At 48.4% G+C, this 20,963-nt stretch overlaps 1 protein-coding gene across 1 annotated transcript in view; it reads left to right on the top strand.

Moving 5' to 3' along the window:
* The window catches only part of CNGB1 (cyclic nucleotide gated channel subunit beta 1), a 99,551-nt gene that overhangs the window by 53,509 nt on the left and 25,079 nt on the right, over positions 1-20,963 (top strand). Inside the window, exons 18-25 of the mRNA XM_017878912.1 lie at positions 6,476-6,583; positions 9,401-9,558; positions 10,691-10,846; positions 12,530-12,738; positions 13,827-13,877; positions 14,644-14,730; positions 16,971-17,035; positions 18,201-18,323. Of these exons, the coding sequence (XP_017734401.1) occupies positions 6,476-6,583; positions 9,401-9,558; positions 10,691-10,846; positions 12,530-12,738; positions 13,827-13,877; positions 14,644-14,730; positions 16,971-17,035; positions 18,201-18,323 (957 nt within the window). The remainder of the gene's footprint in view (positions 1-6,475; positions 6,584-9,400; positions 9,559-10,690; positions 10,847-12,529; positions 12,739-13,826; positions 13,878-14,643; positions 14,731-16,970; positions 17,036-18,200; positions 18,324-20,963) is intronic.

The raw sequence follows: 20,963 nt of genomic DNA, 5'->3' as shown, positions 1-20,963 counted from the left end.
CCCTCCCTTCCCCTCCCTTCCCCTCCCCTCCCCTGCTTTCTTCCTTTCAGACAAGATCTCCCTCTGTCACTCAGGTTGGAGTGCAGTGGTGTAATATTGGCCCACTGCAGCCTCAACCTCCTAGGCTCAAGCATTTCCCCCTTCTCAGCCTCTCGAGTAGCTGGGACTACAGGCACATGCCACCACCCAGCTAATTTTTTATAGAGATGGGGTCTTAGTATGTTGACAAAGGCTGGTCTCAAACTCCTGAGCTCAAGCAATCCACCTGCCTTAGCCTCCCAAAGTGCTGGAATTACAGGTGTGAGCTACCAACCCAGCCCACATTTTCTTTCTTTATCTGTTGATGGACATTTATATTGTTTCCATCTCTTGGCCATTGTGAATAGTGTTACAATGAACATGGGAGTGCAAATATCTCTTAGAGATCCTGATTTTGATTATTTTGGATAAACACCCAGAAGAGGGATTGCTGGATCATATGGCAGTCCTATTTATAATATTTTGAGGAACCACCATGCTGTTTTCCACAGTGACTATACCATTTTTCCTATTTCTCTACATACCTGTCAATGCTTGTTATTTTCTGGGTTTTTTTTGGATCACGGATATCTTAACAGATGTGAGATGGTATCTCATTATGGTTTTGATTTGTATTTCCCTGATTATATGGTTTGGCTCTGTGTCCCCACCCAAATCTCCTCTCGAAATGTAATCCCCATGTGTCGAGGGAGGGACCTGGTGGGAGGTGAATGGATCATGAACAGCATGGTTTTCCCCATGCTGTTCTCATGATAGTGAGTTCTCATGAGATCCAATGGTTTAAAACTGTGGCACTTCTGGCATTTAAAAATGTGTGGCTCCTCCCCATTTGCTCGCTCTCTCTCTCCTGCTCTGTCATGGGAAGATGTACCTGTTTCCCCTCTACCTTCTGCCATGATTGTTTGTTTCCTGAGGCCTCCCAGTTATATTTCCTGTTAAGCCTACAGTACTGTGAGTCAATTAAACCTCTTTTCTTTATAAATTTAAAAGAAAAAGTCTCTCTCTTTCCCTCCCTCTCTCTCTCTCACTGCCGTGTAAGATGTGCCTTGCTTCCACCTTTGCCTTCCTCCATGATTTTAAGTTTCCTGAGGCCTCCCCAGCCACGTGGAACTGTAAGCCACTTAAACTTCTTTCGTTTGTAAATTATCCAGGCTCAGGTAGTCCTTTGTAGCAGCGTGAAAATGGACTAATACACCCAACGATTAGTGATGTTGAGTAGCTTTTCATATTCCTGCTGGCGATTTGTATGTCTTCTTTGGAGAAATGTCTATTCGAGTTCTTTGCCTATTTTTTAGTTAGGTAATGTGTTTGTTTGTTTTCATGTTAAGGTGTAGGAGTTTCTTTTATTTATCAAATATATAATTTTCAAAGATTTTCTCCCATTCTGCAGGCTTTCTTTTCACTCTGTTTTTTCCTTCTATGCAGAAGCTTTTTAGATGGAGATAATCCCACTTGTCTATGTTTTGCTTTTGTTACCTGTGCTTTCAGTGTTATCCACCCATTGTATTATTAGATAATATAATGTAGGCTGGGCACAGTGGCTTATGCCTATAATCCCAGCACTTTGGGAGGCAGAGGCAGATGGATCACCTGAGGTCAGGAGTTTGAGACAAGCCTGGTCAACATGGCAAAAACCCATCTCTACTAAAAAATACAAAAATTAGCTGGGCATGGTGGCTCATGCCTGTAGTCCCAAATACTAAGGAGGCTGAGGCAGGAGAATTGCTTGAACCTGGGAGGCGGCAGTTGCAGTGAGCCAAGATCATGCCATTGAGACTCTGTCTCAAGAAAAAAAAAAAAGATAATAGATAATATAATGGAAACACCACAGAACACTAGAAAAATAATCATCTAAATCCCACCACCCAAGATGGTGTTTTTACTGCTCTGTATTCTCCTCTATGCCTTGGTTAGGCCCATGGTCTTGAATGGTTTTAATTGGAGGAGGCATCCAGTTTACGGTGCTGTCTCATTCCATGAACCCTTTTCCATATTACTGGGCTGTCTCCTTAATGCTCACTTATGATGGCTGCTGGGTATTCCTCCAGCTCCATGGGCTGGAATGAACTTAACAAACCCCCTCTTGTTGGGCCCTATCCATAATGGTACCATGGTCACATGTTTGGTCTTCTGCTCTCTACCCTTGAGTTCCTTTCTCAAGAGTAACACTCCTAGTCAAGGTGGTGCACATTTTGACACCTCTTCAGATAAATTTGTTGCTGAGTGGTTAGAGCTGCTTTTGAACAACTCAAGCCAGGTGCCTGGGAGAAGGCTCTGTGTGCAGCTGGAGGCAAACTGCCAAGGGCAGGACAGTGATTTTTAAGCTAAGGGGGGCTGTCTGTGCCTCTTCTGCACTGGTTGGATGGAGCGATGGTTCTTTCTTCTTAGTTAACTTTTGCTCTCATCCATGAGCTCCTGAGTAATTGCTCAGCTGAGGTCAGAAGCCTGTCAGAATGGAGATGGCTAGGTGTAGCAAACTGAGGGCTGTGAGGTCTTAACGTAGAGAAAAGAGACACAGTTTCACTGGGCCTGGGAGTACAGCTCACAACTTCATCAGTTCTTATGTTTAGTTCACTGAATTATGTACAAAGCCCATTAAGGAATCCAGAAATGGCTCCACTTGTAGACATCTGCTCTATTTACCCCTGTTCCCTTTATATGGGCAGGGAAACGACGCAGGCTGGACTGGGTAGGGGGTGGCATATTTAGGGGAGGGAAGGGACCAAGATCATGTGGGGCTGGAATCCAAGCCTCTGTACTTCCGCTTGTGAGCTGAGTCTGTGAGGCTCCTCTTGTCCCTGTCATTCGTGCATTGACAAGCATGTACTGAACATCTGTATGTGCTGAACTCTGCCGTGGATGCTGGGGATACATGAGGGAGAAGCCTGGCAGGGGCCTGCCCTCATAGGGCTGACATTCTAGAGGGGCCAAGATAGACAATGAACAAGTAACCAAATAAACAAGCAAGTGCCAGGTTGAATGTGACTATGAGAAACGGGGCGGGAAACCTCTGCCTGAGCCTATCCCTGAGAGGTGAAAGTTCTGAGGCCTGCCTCTCTGTGGAGGCCGAGACCAGTGGAGCTGACTGTGAGCAGGGACAGAATGAACATTGGGAGCAACTGACCAGGGCCAAAAAGCCACAGAGGAGCTTGGGCAAGTCCCTCCTTCCAGCTTCAGGCCATCGCTTGGAATGAATCCCAGAGCACCACTTGTAAGACGTGGGTCTTAAGGCAGGTCATTTAACCTCCCTAGGCCTCCACTTTCCTCATGTAAGATGAGGAAAGAAACACCACCTGGTTACTAGAATTGTGAGAATTTAACAAGCTACTGCACCCTAAGGTACTGAGCACAGGGCCAGACACAGGCAGTGCTAGGGGACCAGGAGCTGCCAGCTCAGGCCCTCATTCTGGCTTCTCTGGGACAGCTTGCACTTTTGTGGGTTTTTTTGTTTTATTTTGTTTTTTTTTTTGATGGAGTTTCACTCTTGTTGCCTGTTGCCCAGGCGGGAATGCAACGGCGTGTTCTCAGCTCACTACAACCTCTGACTCCCGGATTTAAGTGATTCTCCTACCTCAACCTCCCAAGTAGCTGGGATTATAGGTGCCTGCCACCATGCCTGGCTAATTTTTGTATTTTTAGTAGAGACAGGGTTTCACCATGTTGGGCAGGCTGGTGTTGAACTCCTGACCACAAGTGATCTGCCCACCTCAGCCTCCCAAAGTTGGGATTACAGGCATGAGCCACAGTGTCCGGTGGCAGTGTGCACTTTCTAGGCTCAGGAGAGTGCCCTGTGCTGGGCACAGGAGGACTGACTTTGGGTCCCAGCAATGGGATTTTTGGCCCCAATCTTCTTGTGTGGGGATGTTCTTGTTAATTACAGTGTGAAAAAAGTGAATCCATGAGTTTTACCATCCTAGGTGAGTTGGCAGAAGGCAACAGGATCATTTCAGAGCCTTCTGGAATCAAGGTGGATGCCACACATCCCTCCCTCTGTATCCCCCTAGAAACCCTAGTGGTGGAATCCGGAGTCAAGGTGGTGAGGCTGGGGAAGAGCACTGGCCTGGAACCCTGGCAGACTCAGGTTTGGGTCCCAGTGGAGTGTTGCGTCTGCACGGTGATGGCCTCAGTGACCCCTGCCCCCAGCGTCCTCCTGTCCAGCTCTGTGATTGGCCCTCAGGGGCTGGAGTAGGAACCTCTGCTGATGTGAGCTTCTTGGGAAGGATGTGCAGATGTCAGCAGGTTTGGGCAGCTCAGGGCTTGGCCCCAGGCTGTGTTCCCAGAGAAGGAACCCGAGGGAGGCTCCTCCTCTGACTCTCCAGCTGGTGAAAGGGTGGAATTTGGGGACTGGCTGGAGTTTTCAGCTTCTGCTGGGAATTGCAGATTAATCACTGAAGATCCTTGTCAGGCTTGGTCCCAAGGTGAAGCTCCCTGCCTGTGGATTCCATTTCTGATCAAACCTCACGGAAGTGAAGGCCCTGGTAAAGTAATCATGGCCGGGTGCAGTAGCTCATGCCTGTAATCCCAGCACTTTGGGAGGCCGAGGCAGGCGGATCACCTGAGGTCAGGAGTTCGAGACCAGCCTGGCCAACATGGTGAAACCCCGTCTCTACTAAAAATACAAAAATTAGCTGGACATGGTGGTGCGTGCCTGTAATCTCAGCTACTCGAGAGGCTGAGGCAGGAGAATTGCTTGAACCCGGGAGGCAGAGGCGGAGGTTGCAGTGAGCCAAGATCGCACACCGCACTCCAGCCTGGGTGACAGAGTGAGACTCTGTCTCAAATAAATAAATAAGTAAATAAATAAATAAATAAATAAATAAATAAACAAAAGAGGTTTAATTGGCTCATTGTTCCGCAGAGCGTACAGGCAGCATGGCAGTATCTACTTCTGGGGAGGCCTCAGGGAGCTTGCACTCATGGTGGAAGGCAAAAGGAACAGGCTCTCACATGGCAGGAGCAGGACTGAGAGAGAGTGGAGAGGTGCCATACACTTTTTAACAGTCAGATCTTGTGAGAATTCACTCACTATACAGTACCAAGGGGGGATGGTGCTAAACCATTCACGAGAACTCCACCCCCATGATCTAATCACCTCCACCAAGCCCCACCTTCAACACTGGGGATTACAATTCAACATGAGATTTGATGGGGTCACAAAGCCAGACCATATCAAGTCCTGAACTCTCATCTTCATGCTACTGACTGATCTGATGCTCATCCTGATGAGCCAACACATATGCTTTCATGTGTGACATGCATACCCATGTCCCCAGACTCTTGGTTTTGTGTGCTAACACTCAGCCTTCTATGTTTTAAATGCTAATGGAAGTCATTAAGAATGACCATTCTTCTCCACCAGGACTTCATTCATGGACATATGAAATGCTCTTCCTATTGGTAGATATTGGCCTGGGCAGCGTCCTCCAGACACAATCTTTGTGTTTCTACATCAGCTAGTTCTACTCTATCTTAAACAGGATTCTTTCTCTAACAGTGGAGCTTGCTTTCTTGGTGGTATTAAGGAATTTCTCTCTCTTGATCTTTTTTCCTCTTTCCCAGGCTTTTGCGTTCCTCAGTAAACCAATTCATTCTCACTGCTGGGGTAGAGGGTGGGAAAATCCAGAGAGTTAGCCCCTAAGATGCCATTGTAAAATAGTATCAAAGGCACCTCTTCCACCTAGTCAGACGCCCAGGCTCAAACCTGCTGATGTCAGGCCAGAGGCAGGTTGGGTGAGAACCTTCTTGTCTCTGAAATTCAAGACAGATCTAGACACCATTAACCAAGACACTAATGGCTCCAGAATGCAGCACTCCATGGCAGACTTGGACTTCCTGACTGATGGAGGACCCTGGGATCATTTAGTCCTCATTCTTCAGATAGGGAGCCTGGGGCTTAGGAGGGGATGTGACTTACCCAAGGTCACACTGTAAGCTGGAGACTGGATTCCACTGCTTCTCTGATAGCTGAAAAGGTGGTGTGATAGAGAGTAGAGGGGAATGAGTTGGGTGACTTTAGACTGGGAGCAGGATGAGGGAAGGAAGTTTAAGCTGAGAACTAAGTGATAAGAATCTCATTTACTTGGGTAGATTTAATCCCATTTTACAGAGGGGGAAACAGGTAACTCAGAGTATTTTAGTAATTTGCTGAGGCCACACGCTGGTAAGAGGCAGGACTGGGGTGCAATACCAAGTCAATGCTGTTACCTTTAAGCCAAGCCATTTAACAGATGGGAAGACTGAGGTCTAGAGAGTGGCTATGCCCCTCTCTTCTACCTTTTTCCCTCCCTCCAGGGAAATGAGGACTCAGAATTTCATGCTCCGCCCCATCCTCTATCTGGGAATTGGCTCTAGGGATCTTTAGGGATCAAAGTCATGACACTTCTCCCTGGGGCCTCTGCCCTTGCTGAAGGCCCCTTCCACATCTGTGTCTTTGCAGGAAGAAGCTGCCCTCTGAGGATGATGAAGCTGAAGAACTTAAGGCGTTGTCACCAGCTGAGTCCCCAGTGGTTGCCTGGTCGGACCCCACCACCCTGAATGACACTGAGTGAGACCCCTCTGGGGTCTCAGAAAGTTGAAAGACTTGAGGGAGGGTGGGGGATGTGGGGGGGCTAGTGTGGATGCTTTTAGAACCTTCCACTATAAGGCAGACTTTGCCAGTGGCTTCCCGGCAGTAAGTCAGGATTGATCTCCTGCCCAGGCTGCTTCTGGCTGACCCAGGAGTCTTGTAAAATCCAGTGGGCTCAACCTCTGGGCCCAGGTGTGTCCATGGCCAGCAGTGCTCAGAGAGGGAGGGATCTCTAGGCAGAGGTCCCCTTGTGAAGGAGAGGTTGAGGGGAGCTGCCAGCAGGGCTCCTGCTGCTGAACTTCTGAAAGGTCAGTGGGGGCAGGGAGGACCACCAGGATCTCCAGTGGGTTCTGCCCTGGGGAGTTTGTGAAAACCGAAAAAAAAAAAAAAAGATTCCCTGGCCCTATCTGGCTGCACTGGATCAGAGCTGCAGACAGTGGGCCTGGGGGGTCCACATTTTCCAAACTCCGCAGGGGATGTGGTGCAGCGGGCCTGCAGAACAATGTTTAGAAACCATTATGATGACGGCTGGGCGCAGTGGCTCACGCCTGTAATCCCAGCACTTTGGGAGGCTGAGGTGGGCAGATCACCTGATGTCAGGAGTTCGAGACCAGCCTGACCAATATGGTGAAACCCTGTCTCTACTAAAAATATAAAAATTAGCCGAGCGTGGTGGCACGTGCCTGTAATCCCAGCTACTTGGGAGGCTGAGACAGGAGAATTGCTTGAACCCAGGAGGTAGAGGTTGCAGTGAGTTGAGATCTCACTTCTGCACTCCAGCCTGGGTGACAAGAGCAAGACTCCATAAAAAAAAAAAAAAGACAGAAACCACTGCGATGGCACTGGGACCTGGGTCTCAGAGATCGAACTGTCCCCAGGGCTGGGCCAGTGGGAGGTATCTTCCTGAAGTATCTGAGAAGCTCTGGTGGATGGCGAATGCCCCAGCCCTGGGCTCTGCCTGGAATCCCCATCACAGTCCTTGGCCATGACTCCTAGATGAGCCACAGGAGACAGCAGGCGTTCCTTCCTCCTTCCAGTCTTTTTTTCTATCCACAATTTTATGCAGTTTATGCTTAACAGAGCTGTGGAAAGTTAGAAAAGATAAGCAAGAAGAAGTCCCAACCCCAACCTCAGTCCAGTTGCCCACTGTAGCATGCAGTGGACTCACATTTTATGAGGTAGGGTAGGGGTAGGGGTAGGGGTAGGGGTAGGGTTTAATATCAGAAACGAAGGCAGAAATGAGGTATAATGAGAAAACCTATTCTTGAAAACTCTTAAGGAGGTCAACTTGGAGACCCATGTATTAGCTAGGCAGTCTAGGCTGCTGCAACAAATGGACCTCAAAGGCTCAGTGGCTTAAGGAACACGATGTATCATGTATACCATCATTATCTCACTAGTTGCATGCATCAGGTCAGCAGAAGGTTCTGCTCCATGCAATCATTTAGGGACCCTGATGACAATGCTCTGCCACTTTCTCCATGTACCTTCCCATATCTCACTGGTCACCACTAGAAAGGGAGAACTCCAGGCCTGTCTTCAGCAAGGAGGCCCCTAGTTGCATGTATTGTGCCTGAGAGCTCACATTCCAATAGCGAGAGCCTGGCACGTGGTCCCTGGCTGGGTGGCTGTATCCCAGTGAGTGTGCACTACAGGAGAGAATGAGTGTAGCAGAGCAGCTCATGTCCCCACCACACCTGTATGCCAGCTCTCATTAGGAGCCCCACACTTGGCCGGGTACGGTGGCTCACGCCTGTAATCCCAGCACTTTGGGAGGCTGAGGCAGGTGGATCACCTGAGGTCGGGAGTTCGAGACCAGCCTGGCCAAACGTGGTGAAACCCCGTCTCTACTAAAACTACAAAAATTAGCCAGGCATGGTGGCTTGTGCCTGTAATCCCAGCTACTCGGGAGGTTGAGGCAAGAGAATTGCTTGAACCCAGGAGGTGAATGTTGAATGAGCCGAGATCGTACCATTGCACTCCAGCTGGGTGACAAGAGTGAAACTTCATCTCAAAAAAACAAAAAATAAAAAGAGCCCCACACTTGTTCTCTCCAGCCCTACTTCCTCAGTTGAGCTCAAAAAGAGTAGTCGACTGCAGTTTCTGTGTCTTAATGTATGAAAAAAAAAAGATAAAATATTCAGCTCAGCAAGATGATCTCAGTGAGGCCACTCAGAGAAAAGAAAGCACATTCACAGGCCTGCTTCAGTGCACCCAGGGCACACGCCCCACACTAAGTTGAATGCTAGGCAGACTCATTCATTCTCTGTCTTTCTCTGTTTCTCTCTCTCTCTTGCTGACAGTGCAGAAACTTTAATTCCTGTAAGTTAAAGGGATATAGAATGTACCTGCACTGCTTTTTCCAGCAGTTATATCCTAAGCCTAAAAAAGTAGGCCTGCTCCCTCTCTGTTCTGCCCCTGGACACGTATCTCATGTGAAGTTTGCACTGGGATGAACAGCCCAATTTTGCTGAACTCTAAAGTGAGTTCCAGGAGTTTCCTCCTAAATCACAAGTGAAGTCATGCTTTTTCCAGAACTGCCCATCTGAATCAGAGCCTACGTGGTACATTTTCCAAAAGCTGGGCCAGAACACCTGGGCATTATTCCCGGACTGAATTTCCTCCTAGGAGATTACAGTGGGTCTGTGGTTTCTGATGTCAGAAGGAGACAGGGGCAGGACTTACCTCCTTCAGGCTCTGCCAGAAGGTGGGACACAGACGCTGCACAGCTCTGGCCTGGGGGCACAGGGGTCCCTCCCGGCTCAGCCTGCTCAGCTTTGGGTGATGTTCCCACAGCGGCCAGGACCGTGCAGCCTCCGCGGCCAGCACAAATAGTGCCATCATCAATGACCGGCTCCAGGAGCTGGTGAAGCTCTTCAAGGAGCGGACAGAAAAAGTGAAGGAGAAACTCATCGACCCTGATGTCACCTCTGATGAGGAGAGCCCCAAGCCCTGTGAGTCTGGAGCTGGAGGGGGCCTACCTGGCCGGGGATGGGGTGGGTCCTCCACAGTCGCCTGTCAACTCATGGTAAGGGTGGCCCCAAGAAAATGGTTGACGTCCATGAGAGAAGCCCAGATCCCCACTCTGTGGATTTGGGGTCCATATGTACAGGTTGAGATATGTACCCAAGAGTGGGAAGAAGATCAAAGTTCTGGCCAACAATCCACTTGCACTCAGCCCTCTCTCCCATGGGGAAGTGCCTTGCTTGACCCTTCCATGCCTTTCCTACTGGTAGGTGGGTGGTGCCACCCAAAATGTATCTTATGGTCTTACACTCAGATTGTGTGCACAGCCTGCTCTGGAACTAGGCAGTCTTATTTTTCAGAGACGTCAGTGCCTTGAAAGTTCTTATTGAGGCTATCCGAATGTTTCTTTTCTTTCAAGGTATTGGGAGGAAATAAGACACATGATCTCTTGTCAGGGAGATATTTTAGATCTTTCCAGAAGAAGGCTGTATCTTGGAAATCATGGTGCCCACAACAGGCCATGCAGAGCCTGATGTCACAGTCTTGAAGCTAGAAAACATAGCCTTATTGAACCTATAAGAGCCAATCCCTGGGTCACCAAAAGTATCATCATTACAGGGAGGCTGTGATACCATCTGGTCTCTGTTTTTAGAGATGAAAGAGCTGAGATTCCATCTCAGAAACCTGGAGCAACACTTTCCCTGACTTTGTTAGGCCCTTCAGCATTCCAACCATGGGTACTAGAAACACTGGGTACAAAATGCCTCCATCTCATCAGAGAGAACTAAGGGGGTCTATGCATAGACACACAAGCAGACACTGAAACATCCAACTGGCCCAGAAACAGCTCGTTTGGGTCAGCTTCTGAGAAGCAGTTCCAGCTTGGTAGTTGGTAAGAGTTTCTGGGTGGGCATCCAGGTTGCTGTTGCTGTTGAAGAGGGAGTTGTGGAGTTCACTCTAGGAGAGCGACTTGGGTTCTGCACACAGAGCTTGCAGCAGCTTGCGTAATGGTGCCAGGGTCCTCTGAACTCTGGATCCAGGGTCTGCAGTTGGGACCCTTCTCTCTGCATCCTCTACGTGGGCCTCAGGGTTGGTTTAGTCACCAATATCATCCCACAGCCCCAGCCAAGAAAGCCCCAGAGCCAGCTCCAGACACAAAGCCTGCTGAAGCCGAGCCAGTGGAAGAGGAACACTATTGCGACATGCTCTGCTGCAAGTTCAAACGCCGCCCCTGGAAGAAGTACCAGTTTCCCCAGAGCATTGACCCACTGACCAGTGAGTCCTGGGGAATGGGTGTTCCCACTGTGTAACATGAGAGGGCAGGAAGGTGGGAGCGGGATGGGAAGAGGGTCAGGGGATTCAAGAGGCGGGATGGGAAGCCACAGATGACCTATGTTCATGATCTTTTACACTTTTCAAAACCATTCCACAGTTTCTTGCCTGATTCTCAAAATAAACCCAGCCTGGCCAACATGATGAAACCCTGCCTCTATTAAAGATACAAAAATCAGCTGGGTGTGGTGGTGCACACCTGTAATCCTAGCTACTTAGGAGGCTGAAACAGGAGAATCATTTGAACCTAGGAGGTGGAGATTGCACTGAGCCAAGATCACACCATTGCACTCCAACCTAGGTGAAAGAGTGAGACTCTGTCTTAAAAACAACAACAACAAAAGTCCCTGGAATAGGAACATAAGATCACACCCATCTTACAGATGAGGAAACTAAGGCACAGAGAAGTCAGCAAGGGTAAGGATGCAACTAGTTAGTGCAGACCCAGGACTCCTGACTCTTGGCCAAGTCCTTTTTTCACTCTGGTCATGCTGGCCTTTTCCTAGAGCTCCTGCTCTGAACAGAAAAGTTCAAATGCCGCCCCTGGAAGAAGTACCAGTTTCCCCAGAGCGTTGACCCACTGACCAGTGAGTCCTGGCGAATGGGTGTTCCCACTGTGTAACATGAGAGGGCAGGAGTGTGAATTCCTATTGCTTCCCTTTAAGCCCACTTCATATTCCTCAGAAATAACACCACTTCATACGTGCATAGCACTTTAGAGTTCACAGCGGACTCCCTACCTTTCTTATCTGACCTTTTCCTGTGATTTCTCAGAAGAGGGCAGGTGCCAGAGAGGGACTTTCTCAAGGTCACACATTTGGGGGGCAGGACTTCAATCCTGGTGTCCACTGGATTTCTCAAATGACCTGGTGGGCTGGGTACAGTGGCTCACACCTGTAATCCCAGCATTGTGAGAGGCTGTAGTGAAATAATTGCTTGAGCCCAGGAGTTCAGGATCAGCCTGGGCAACATAGTGAGACCTCATCTCTACAAAAATAATAAACAAATAAACAAATAACCAACCAGATGATCTGAAATACCCATCCATCCATGCATGCATTCACCTGCCTGTCCATCTATCTGTCTATCCTTCATGCATTATTGACTATTCTGTATTTGCTAAGGCAGAAAATACGTTTTGGGAAAAAAATTAAAGAAGAATGAAAGTTTTCTGGTTGGCTGCCTATTATCTTATAATACCAGCATATTCCCTCCTGAGAGTACTTGATTTATTAGGGCTTAGCAGTGATTAGTTTTTAAAGCAGATAGTTTTTTTTTTTTTTAAAGTAGAGATAGGGTCTTGCTATGTTGTCCAGGCTGGTCTTAAACTCCTGGGCATAAGCAATCCTCCCACCTGGGCCTCCCAAAGTGCTGGGATTACAGGCATGAGCCACTGTGCCTGGCCCCTAAAGCAGAGAGTTATATATACATATATTTGTATATACGTATATACACACACACATGCATACACACACACACACACACACACACACTCTTACAAAAGTGCCACATGTAGCAGTTGAAGGAAAGTATAGAAATGTAGAAAGAACAAAGCCCCACCTGATTCAACTGGTGAAGAGCCTTGCCTGGCTGATACTCCAGCGGCCCCGTCCATCTTCCCCACAGACCTGATGTATATCCTGTGGCTGTTCTTCGTGGTGATGGCCTGGAATTGGAACTGTTGGCTGATTCCCGTGCGCTGGGCCTTCCCCTACCAGACCCCGGACAACATCCACCTCTGGCTGCTGATGGATTACCTATGCGACCTCATCTACTTCCTGGACATCACTGTGTTCCAGATGCGCCTGCAGTTTGTCAGAGGCGGGGACATCATTGTGAGTCACAGGCAGGTGGTGTTGGGGTGACTGGGGGCAGACCCCTCAGTCAGAGCCTTCAGGGCACTGACCCCTGATGCTGTCATAGATGACAAAATAAGTGAATAAGGAAATCTCAAGAACGGCTGCAGTGCTTGTTCAACAGCATGGTTGTTTATTTTGCACCCCTTTGATATGTTCAAATTACACACATCACATATTGCTCATAGGTGAAATAGTTCCTGGACCACTTGACGGAGTCAAAGATAGAGAAGTGGTCCAGAGAATGGCCTTTAGTGAAGATGTACCTGGTTTGAATCCCACCTCCACCACAGCTAGCTGAATTGCCTCTGTTTCCTCATCTGTAGAATGGGGATAGTAATAGCTTCCACTTCCCAGTGTTGCCATGAGGATTGGTTGAAACGATGCATGCAGGGCGCTCAGCACAGGTAACCGCTGGCAATTGACTTCTCCCAAGGGTCCTGCAAAGAACACACTGATGCTCTCCTACTTGGGGCAGTTTGAGACCCTGGCCTCTGGTCCAGCCCCACACACCACCCCCGCCTTACTAGGGAGTAAACTGAGGCCCTGACTGTGACTTCTCAGGAACAGGAGACACAGTCCCTGTCTCCCAGTGTGGGTCACTTTCCAAAATTCCACCCCGGCAATGCCTGTTTTGCTGTGTGCAGACGAGCTGAGGTTTTGCCTCTAAACAATTTTTCTTGGAGAGATTTAAAGGGAGTAAAGTAAAAGTAAAGAGACTTCCTTGGAGAACTTCTTTTCTGGCCTGATCAGAGTGGTTACCAATTCCTCAGAAAAGATGTGCAAATGGCCCAGGTAAGACCAGTAGGCAGAGAGAATAAGCTTAATGTCCTCGATTTCCACCCAAGAAATCAGGATCTAGCTGGGTGACCGGAACAAATCTCTCCTCCCTGGGGGCCGGGCCTCTCCACCTGTAAAACTCAAGGCTTTCACCAAGGCTCAGATGGTCCTCAAGCTGTTATGCTCATTTGAGGGTGGGGTTCTTTGAGAAATTTCACAATTGCTCCCCACAGGGTCAGGGATTAAGCTTTAAGATCATTTCACCATCATTATTCCCTTTCTTTCAGACGGACAAAAAGGACATGCGAAATAACTACCTGAAGACTCGTCGCTTCAAGGTGAGTGCCGGGAATGCAAGTTTTAGCATCTGCGGGGTTTCAGAAGGAGGGGCCTCAGAGGGCCCTGGGGGGCTCATGAGATGTGGTTTCTGCCACAGGGAGGATGCTGGTCCCTGTGGGAGTGTCCTCCAAGCCACAAGCCCCAGGAGACGGGCTGGGTGGCCCCCAGAAGCTACCTTTCTTTTTTCTTTTTCTTTTTTTTTTTGAGACAGAGTCTAACTCTGTCTCCCAGGCTAGAGTTCAGTGGTGTGATCTCAGCTCACTGCAACCTCTGCCTCCTGGTTCAAGCGCTCCTCCTGCCTCAGCCTCCCTAGTTTTTGGGATTACAGGTGTGTGCCACCACACCCAGCTAATTTTTGTATTTTGAGAAGAGACAGAGTTTCACTGTGTTGGGCAGTCTGGTCTCAAACTCCTGATGTCAAGTGATCTGCCCGCCTCGGCCTCCCAAAGTGCTGGGATTACAGGCATAAGCCACTGCGCCTGGCCAGAAGCCACCTTTCATTGTGTCTGTACCACTCCCGCTCCTACTGTACGGCACAGCAGCCACTATCGGGGATAATGAAACTGCCCTTGGGGCTGGCAACATGGGCTTTGAAGCAAACAAGGGCTTGTTGGTGGGACACCTTCTGCCTTCTAGTTTGAAGCTCTCCTGGGGCATTCTAACTTTACCTTTCCATGGAAGGGAGAGACTCTGCCTCTCACTCCCCTCACCCTCAACCCTGGGGTCACCCATTTTTACCCCCGTGGTGTCCCATTGGGATTTCAGATGGATCTGCTCAGCCTCTTGCCCTTGGATTTTCTCTATTTGAAAGTGGGCGTGAACCCCCTCCTCCGCCTGCCCCGCTGTTTAAAGGTAAGACTGCTGGGCCCCCCCACCCCAGGCCGTCAGCTCATCCCTGCTCTGCACCGGCACTGGCATCGTCCTGTCTGCCCCCAGCAGCACTGGGGAGGGAGCGTCCTTGAGGAACGGCCCGAGGGGAGATGCATTTATTCCATGTGTGTCTCAGTGGAAAGTTCATTGCAATTGCTAGTGCTTGGTGGTACTGCATGTTAGGTAGTGTTATTGCCAGCATTTTGCAAATGAAGGGACTGGGGCACAGAGAGATTAAGTAATTGGCCCAAAGTCACAGAGCCAGGAGTGAGGGGAGCCCTAATTCGAATGCAGGTCATCCGACTCCACTGTTTATGCTCTCAGTGATTATAGACACTCTCAAGAGGGGGGTTTCTGCTTTATGATGGTCTCTGCCTAAAAAATGGGGGCATTGGTGCTTGGAGAGGCTGGGGCACTTGCCCTAGGTCGCAGGAGCAAGGAAGTGCCAGGGATGGATTTGAATGCACAGCCAGACATCCGTTTCATCATTGGCCAGGCCTCAGTGTCATTCCAGTCGTTCCTTCTGCCACTCACTGTGCAGAGCCAAAGTATTCAGGATGGTCTGTCTGCCACAGCTGGCCATGGTCCTGTCATGTGACCAGGGTGGATAGCCACTCAGAACATTCAGGATCCCTTAAATGGATTTTGGTAGCCAACCAATCACATTCATCTCTCTCTTTTTCTGAAAACAGTACTGAGGGAATTTACCAAAAAAAGGCAAATGCAATAACATGAACAACCCAGAGAAACAGGGCAGAGAAAACTAGTGGGCATGCAAGTGCCCTGATGATAAGAAAGCACCCCTATGTGGAATCGAGCATGGAAGCTGCCTCTGAGCTTCCTGGCTGCCAAGAGGAAGAGGGAAAGTGGAAGTGGCACCATTCTTATTTGACACATACCAGCCTCCCAGGGACTGCAGAGGTTGCTTTAGAGTCAAACCTCAGAGTGAGGAAGGTTGGGTCCACAGGCCAAGTTTCACCCCAGATGTAGAGATGAGATCCATATCTTGGTTCACATGGTGGCCCCAGTGAGGGGGCATAACTCACATTCAGGCCTAACATTGAACACCCCTCAGTGGACAAAACTCTTTGAGTGAGCCATCCAAGCCCCTGTTCTTTCTGCCTCCAGTTTAAACTGTGGCTAGAATTAGAATGAACACATGGATGATAACTGGAATATCCCTTAGGGAATCTTCATAAATACTGTTTTCAAATATCAAAAAATAAATGCAAAGATCTAGAGGTGGTATAGCATAAAGAGAGAGCTTGCAGCGTTGAGTCTGGCCTAGGTTTGAATGCTGACTCTCTCACATACCAGCTGTGTGCTTTGGACAAGTTATTGGACTTCCCTGAGCACCAACTTCTGTCAAAGAATGATAATACATCCTTCATATGTAAATAAGGAATAAGGTAATGTATATAAATGTATATGCTGGCTGGGTGCAGTGGCTCATGCTCGTAATATCAGCACTTTAGGAGGCTGAGGCAGGAGGGTCACTTGAGCCTAGAAATTTGAGACCATCCTGGGTAACACAGTGAGACCCTGTCTCTACAAAAAATTTAAAAATTACACAAGAGTGGTGATGTGTGCCCTGTAGTCCCAGCTACTTAGGAGGCTGAGGCTGAAAAATCGCTTGAGCCCAGAAGTTCGAGGCTGCAGTTATCTATGATCGCACCACTGCACTCCAGCCTGAATGACAGAGTGAGACTCTGTCTCTAAAAATAAAAAAATAAAAAAGGCATATGCCAGTCATATAGTAGGTGCTCAATAAAGAAAAGTAGTTATTAATATACTTCTATTATTATAAATAAACCTTTGAAAGATATAAGAGTGGGGTGTTAGGGATGCTGTCTCTTTATAAATTGTTTTCTCTATAAAAAACATTAAAAACAGCATCTTTAACCTGGATGCATGTACCCCTAAAAGTCTCATGATAGGGCTCAGAGCATCCGGGAGTCCCCTGAAATTATATGCAAATTGTGAGAACAAGATTACATGTCGTTTCCAAGGGAAGATGGGCTATGACTTTCTTCAGATTCCTAAATGGAGTTTCTGGCCCCTACCTGTCAAGGGGCGGAGGATTTCTGATTTTGAATGCTCACCGTCCTGTTCCCTCCTCCTGGGGGCTGCAGGAAGAGCCCTGAGTCCCAGCGCCCGTGGGCGTGGGAGCAGCATGCTACCCACAGGCGGTGGGCTGCTCTCATGCCCTGCTCTCCCTCCAGTACATGGCCTTCTTCGAGTTTAACAACCGCCTGGAATCCATCCTCAGCAAAGCCTACGTGTACAGGTGAGACTCCCCCTGCATGTGTGTGCACGCACACACACACACAACACTCACACACACACAACACTCACACACAACACTCACAAACACACAACCCAATACACACACAACACACACGACACACATACAACACACACGACACACGCACAACACACACATGACACAACATACACGACACATACAACACACACGACACACACAACACACACAACACAGCACATATGACACACATAAACAACACACACAACACACAGGCACACAACACACATACAACACAACACACAATGCACACACACAATACACATAACATACAACACATACATACACGCTCAACACACACACACAACAGATATACGACACACACAACACAACACACAACACACATGACACAACACATACAGTGCACATACACACAGCACACACAATGCACACACACGACACAAATGACACACACAATGCACACACACACACAACAGAGGAAGTTTGTACCTAGAGAACAGATAGCAAGGCATTGTCTACCCCCACTGACCTCCAGGCCCCGTCTCCACTGGAAGCCAGGCGTCTTTCTGGTCCCGCCTCCTCTTTCCCAGAGAAATGTTTGTTATTTAGAGAACCAGGAATATCTGATACCCCTCGTTGTGATGAGGGCACACATCGGCTGGTACGAGGGGTTTACCAGCGTTGCAGTGAGCTGGGCCTCATTTTGGCCTCAGTTCAGGGAACTGGAGCCTGCAGCCAGCTCTAACAGAACGGCAACAGCTGTAAGGCGGCGGTGGCTGTTTTATAGATGTCTGAGGATGAGGCGCAAGACCAGCCAGGCCATGCTAGGGAGGAAGGCTCCTGTCCACATCTCTCCTGGCGCGACATGGCCCCATCTTCAACTCAACTTCTCTGCACACATCAGTCCCTCCCTGCTCCTCCCCCAACACACATTTCCCCTCTGGCCCCTCCACTCCCCCAGTGCACAGTCAGCTCTGCTACCTCTGTGCCAGTTCTAGCCCCAGGTCGTTACAACGCCCCATTCAAGCGCCACCCTTCCTAACTGGTACAATCTCAACAAAGCATCCAGTCGGGCCAGCCCACCCATGGGTTGGCTTCCGCTGGCCAGGTGTCTATCCCTCACCGCCCACTTCCACCACTGTGTTAACGCGCTACTTTCCTTCTGCAGGGTCATCAGGACCACAGCCTACCTTCTCTACAGCCTGCATTTGAATTCCTGTCTTTATTACTGGGCATCGGCCTATCAGGGCCTCGGCTCTACTCACTGGGTTTACGATGGCGTGGGAAACAGGTGAGCCACAGTCATCCCCGAAGGGCCACACCTGGGGGACGTTCCTATTCTTTATAATTCACAGCACAGAGACTCCGGGAAGGAGTCTTATTGCTGCTATATTGGCAAGGCCACTTTGCTCCTAAGCAATCACCGGCATGACAAGGCTCAAGAGCCACGTCTTGGGCCAGTCGCGGTGGCTCACAAAACTTTGGGAAGCTGAGGCAGGTGGATCACCTGATACCAGGAGTTCGAGACCAGACTAGCCAACATGGTAAAACTCCATCTCTACTAAAAATACAAAAATTAGCTGGGCCTGGTGATGCATGCCTGTAATCCCAGCTACTGGGAAGGCTGAGGCAGGATAATCTCTTGAACCCAGGAGGTGGAGGTTGCAATGAGCCGAGATTGTGCCATTGCATTCCAGCCTGAGCGAAAAAAGCGAAACTCCGTCTCAAAAAAAAAAAAAGAAAGAAAAATAAATAAATAAATGAACAAACAAACAAACCAAAAAAAAACAGAAAAAGAGCCAGGTCACCACGTCTTCCCTAAGCTAAGGTTTCCTGAGCAACTACCTGTGTCAGACCGGAGGTACTGGTGTGAATAAGACTTGCTAGACAGATCATTTCCGCATCCAAATTCTAGTAGGGTGTGCAAATACATTGTATGTGTGCATCTACTCCTGCTTCCCCGGGCACGGCCAAGAGGGAATGAGGCCAGAGAATACTCCCCAGCACAGCTCCCCAGGCACTGCTACCATGGAGGCACTGGAGAACAAGGTGAGACCCACTTGCCAATCAGAGAGCCGCCATCCATTATGAGACTTGCCAAAGGGATGATGATGACGTGTAAACCAAAAAGTATCTGGCACAAGTTTCAATCAATTTAGAAAGTGTATTTTGCCAAAGTTAAGGACACACCCGTGGTACAGCCTCAGCGGTTCCTGATGACATGTGCCCAGGGTGGTCGGGGTGCAGCTTGGTTTTATACATTTTAGGGGGACAGAATACATCAATCAATACATGTAAGGTTTATATTGGTTAGATCTGGAAGGACGGGACAACTCAAAGGGAGGAGTGGCTTCCAGGGCATACGTAGATTTTAAAAGTCTCTGCTTGGAAAAAACAAAACAAAACAAAACAAAACAAACAAAGTCCGGGCTTGGTGGCTCACACCTGTATTCCCAACACTTTGGGAGGCCGAGGCAGGCAGATCACCTGAGATCAGGAGTTCGAGACCAGCCTGGCCCACACAGCGAAATCCCATCTCTACTAAAAATACAAAAATTAGCCAGGCATGGTGGCAGCATCTGTAGTCTCAGTTACTCGGGAGGTGGAGGCACAAGAATCACTTGAACTGGGAGGTAGAGGTTGTGGTGAGATGAAATTGCACCATTGCACTCCAGCCTGGGTGACAGAGCAAGACTCTGTCTCAAAATAATAATAATAATAATAATAATAAATAAAAATTCCCTGCTTAGCAATTGGTTGAAAGAGTTAGCAGTAGAAAGAAATGTCTGGGTTATGATAAGGGGTTGTGGTGAGCTAGGTGTTTTCATGCAGATGAAGCCTCTAAGTAGTGGGCTTTAGAGAAAAGAGACTGTAATGTTTCTTACCAGACTTAAGGTCTGTATTGATGTTAACGCTGGAGGAGTATAATGAGGCATGTCCAAACCCCTCTTCCTTCACGGCCTGAATTTAGGTTTTCAGATAACTCTGGAAAGCCCTTGGCCAAGAGGAGGGGTCTGTTCCAATGGTCGGGGGCCTTATAATTTATTTTTGGTTTACAATGGTGATGATGGTGACAATGATGATGATAATAGCAGCAAGGCTTGTAGGATACCTATTTTGTGCCAGCCCTGTTTAAAGCACTGAACACAGTAACTCACAACCATCACATCAGATAGGTACTTGTACCATCTCCATTTTAAAGATGAGGTAGCAGATGCGAGTCACACGGTTCATGAGTTACAGAGCTGGGATTTGAACCCAGGTGTCATGGCCACAGAGTCCTAACTGCCTCATTGAAAAGGAAAAGTGCCAATCTGGTGGCCAGAGGGAGCGGGGGAGGTGGGCATGAGCACTGTTGATTTTACCAAAAGTCATCAAAAGTTACAAACATTTAAAAAAGTTTTTTTAGCCAGGTACAGTGACTCATGTCTGTAATCTCAGCACTTTGGGAGGCCGAGGTGGGCAGATCTCTTGAGGCCAAGAATTTGAGACCAGCCTAGTCGACATGGCGAAACCACATCTCTACTAAAAATACAAAAATTAGCCAGGCATGGTGGTGCATGCCTGTAATCCCAGCTACTTGGGAGGCTGAGGCAGGAGAAGAATCACTGGAACCTGGATCGGGGAGGTTGCCATGAGCCGAAATTGTGCCACTGTACTCCAGCCTGGGCAACAGAGAGCAAGACTCCGTCTCAAAAAAAACAAAAAAAAAGTTTAAAAATTATTTTAATGAACAGACTTAATTTTTTAAAAAGTGGCTTGAAGTTTATAGACAGGTCCATTGGAAAGTAGGGTTCCCATATATATGCCACCTCCAATATTACTATTATTACTATTTTTTGAGACAGGGTCTGCTCTCTGTTGCTCACACTGGAGTGCAGTGGCATGATCTCGGCTCATTGCAACCTACGCCTCCCAGGCTCAAGTGATC

Source organism: Rhinopithecus bieti, unplaced genomic scaffold (assembly GCF_001698545.2).
Source record: "Rhinopithecus bieti isolate Rb0 unplaced genomic scaffold, ASM169854v2 scaffold_11161, whole genome shotgun sequence".
NCBI lineage: Eukaryota > Metazoa > Chordata > Mammalia > Primates > Cercopithecidae > Rhinopithecus > Rhinopithecus bieti.
Note: the sequence above shows the minus strand (reverse complement) of the source record. Positions and strands in the feature narration are given on the sequence as shown.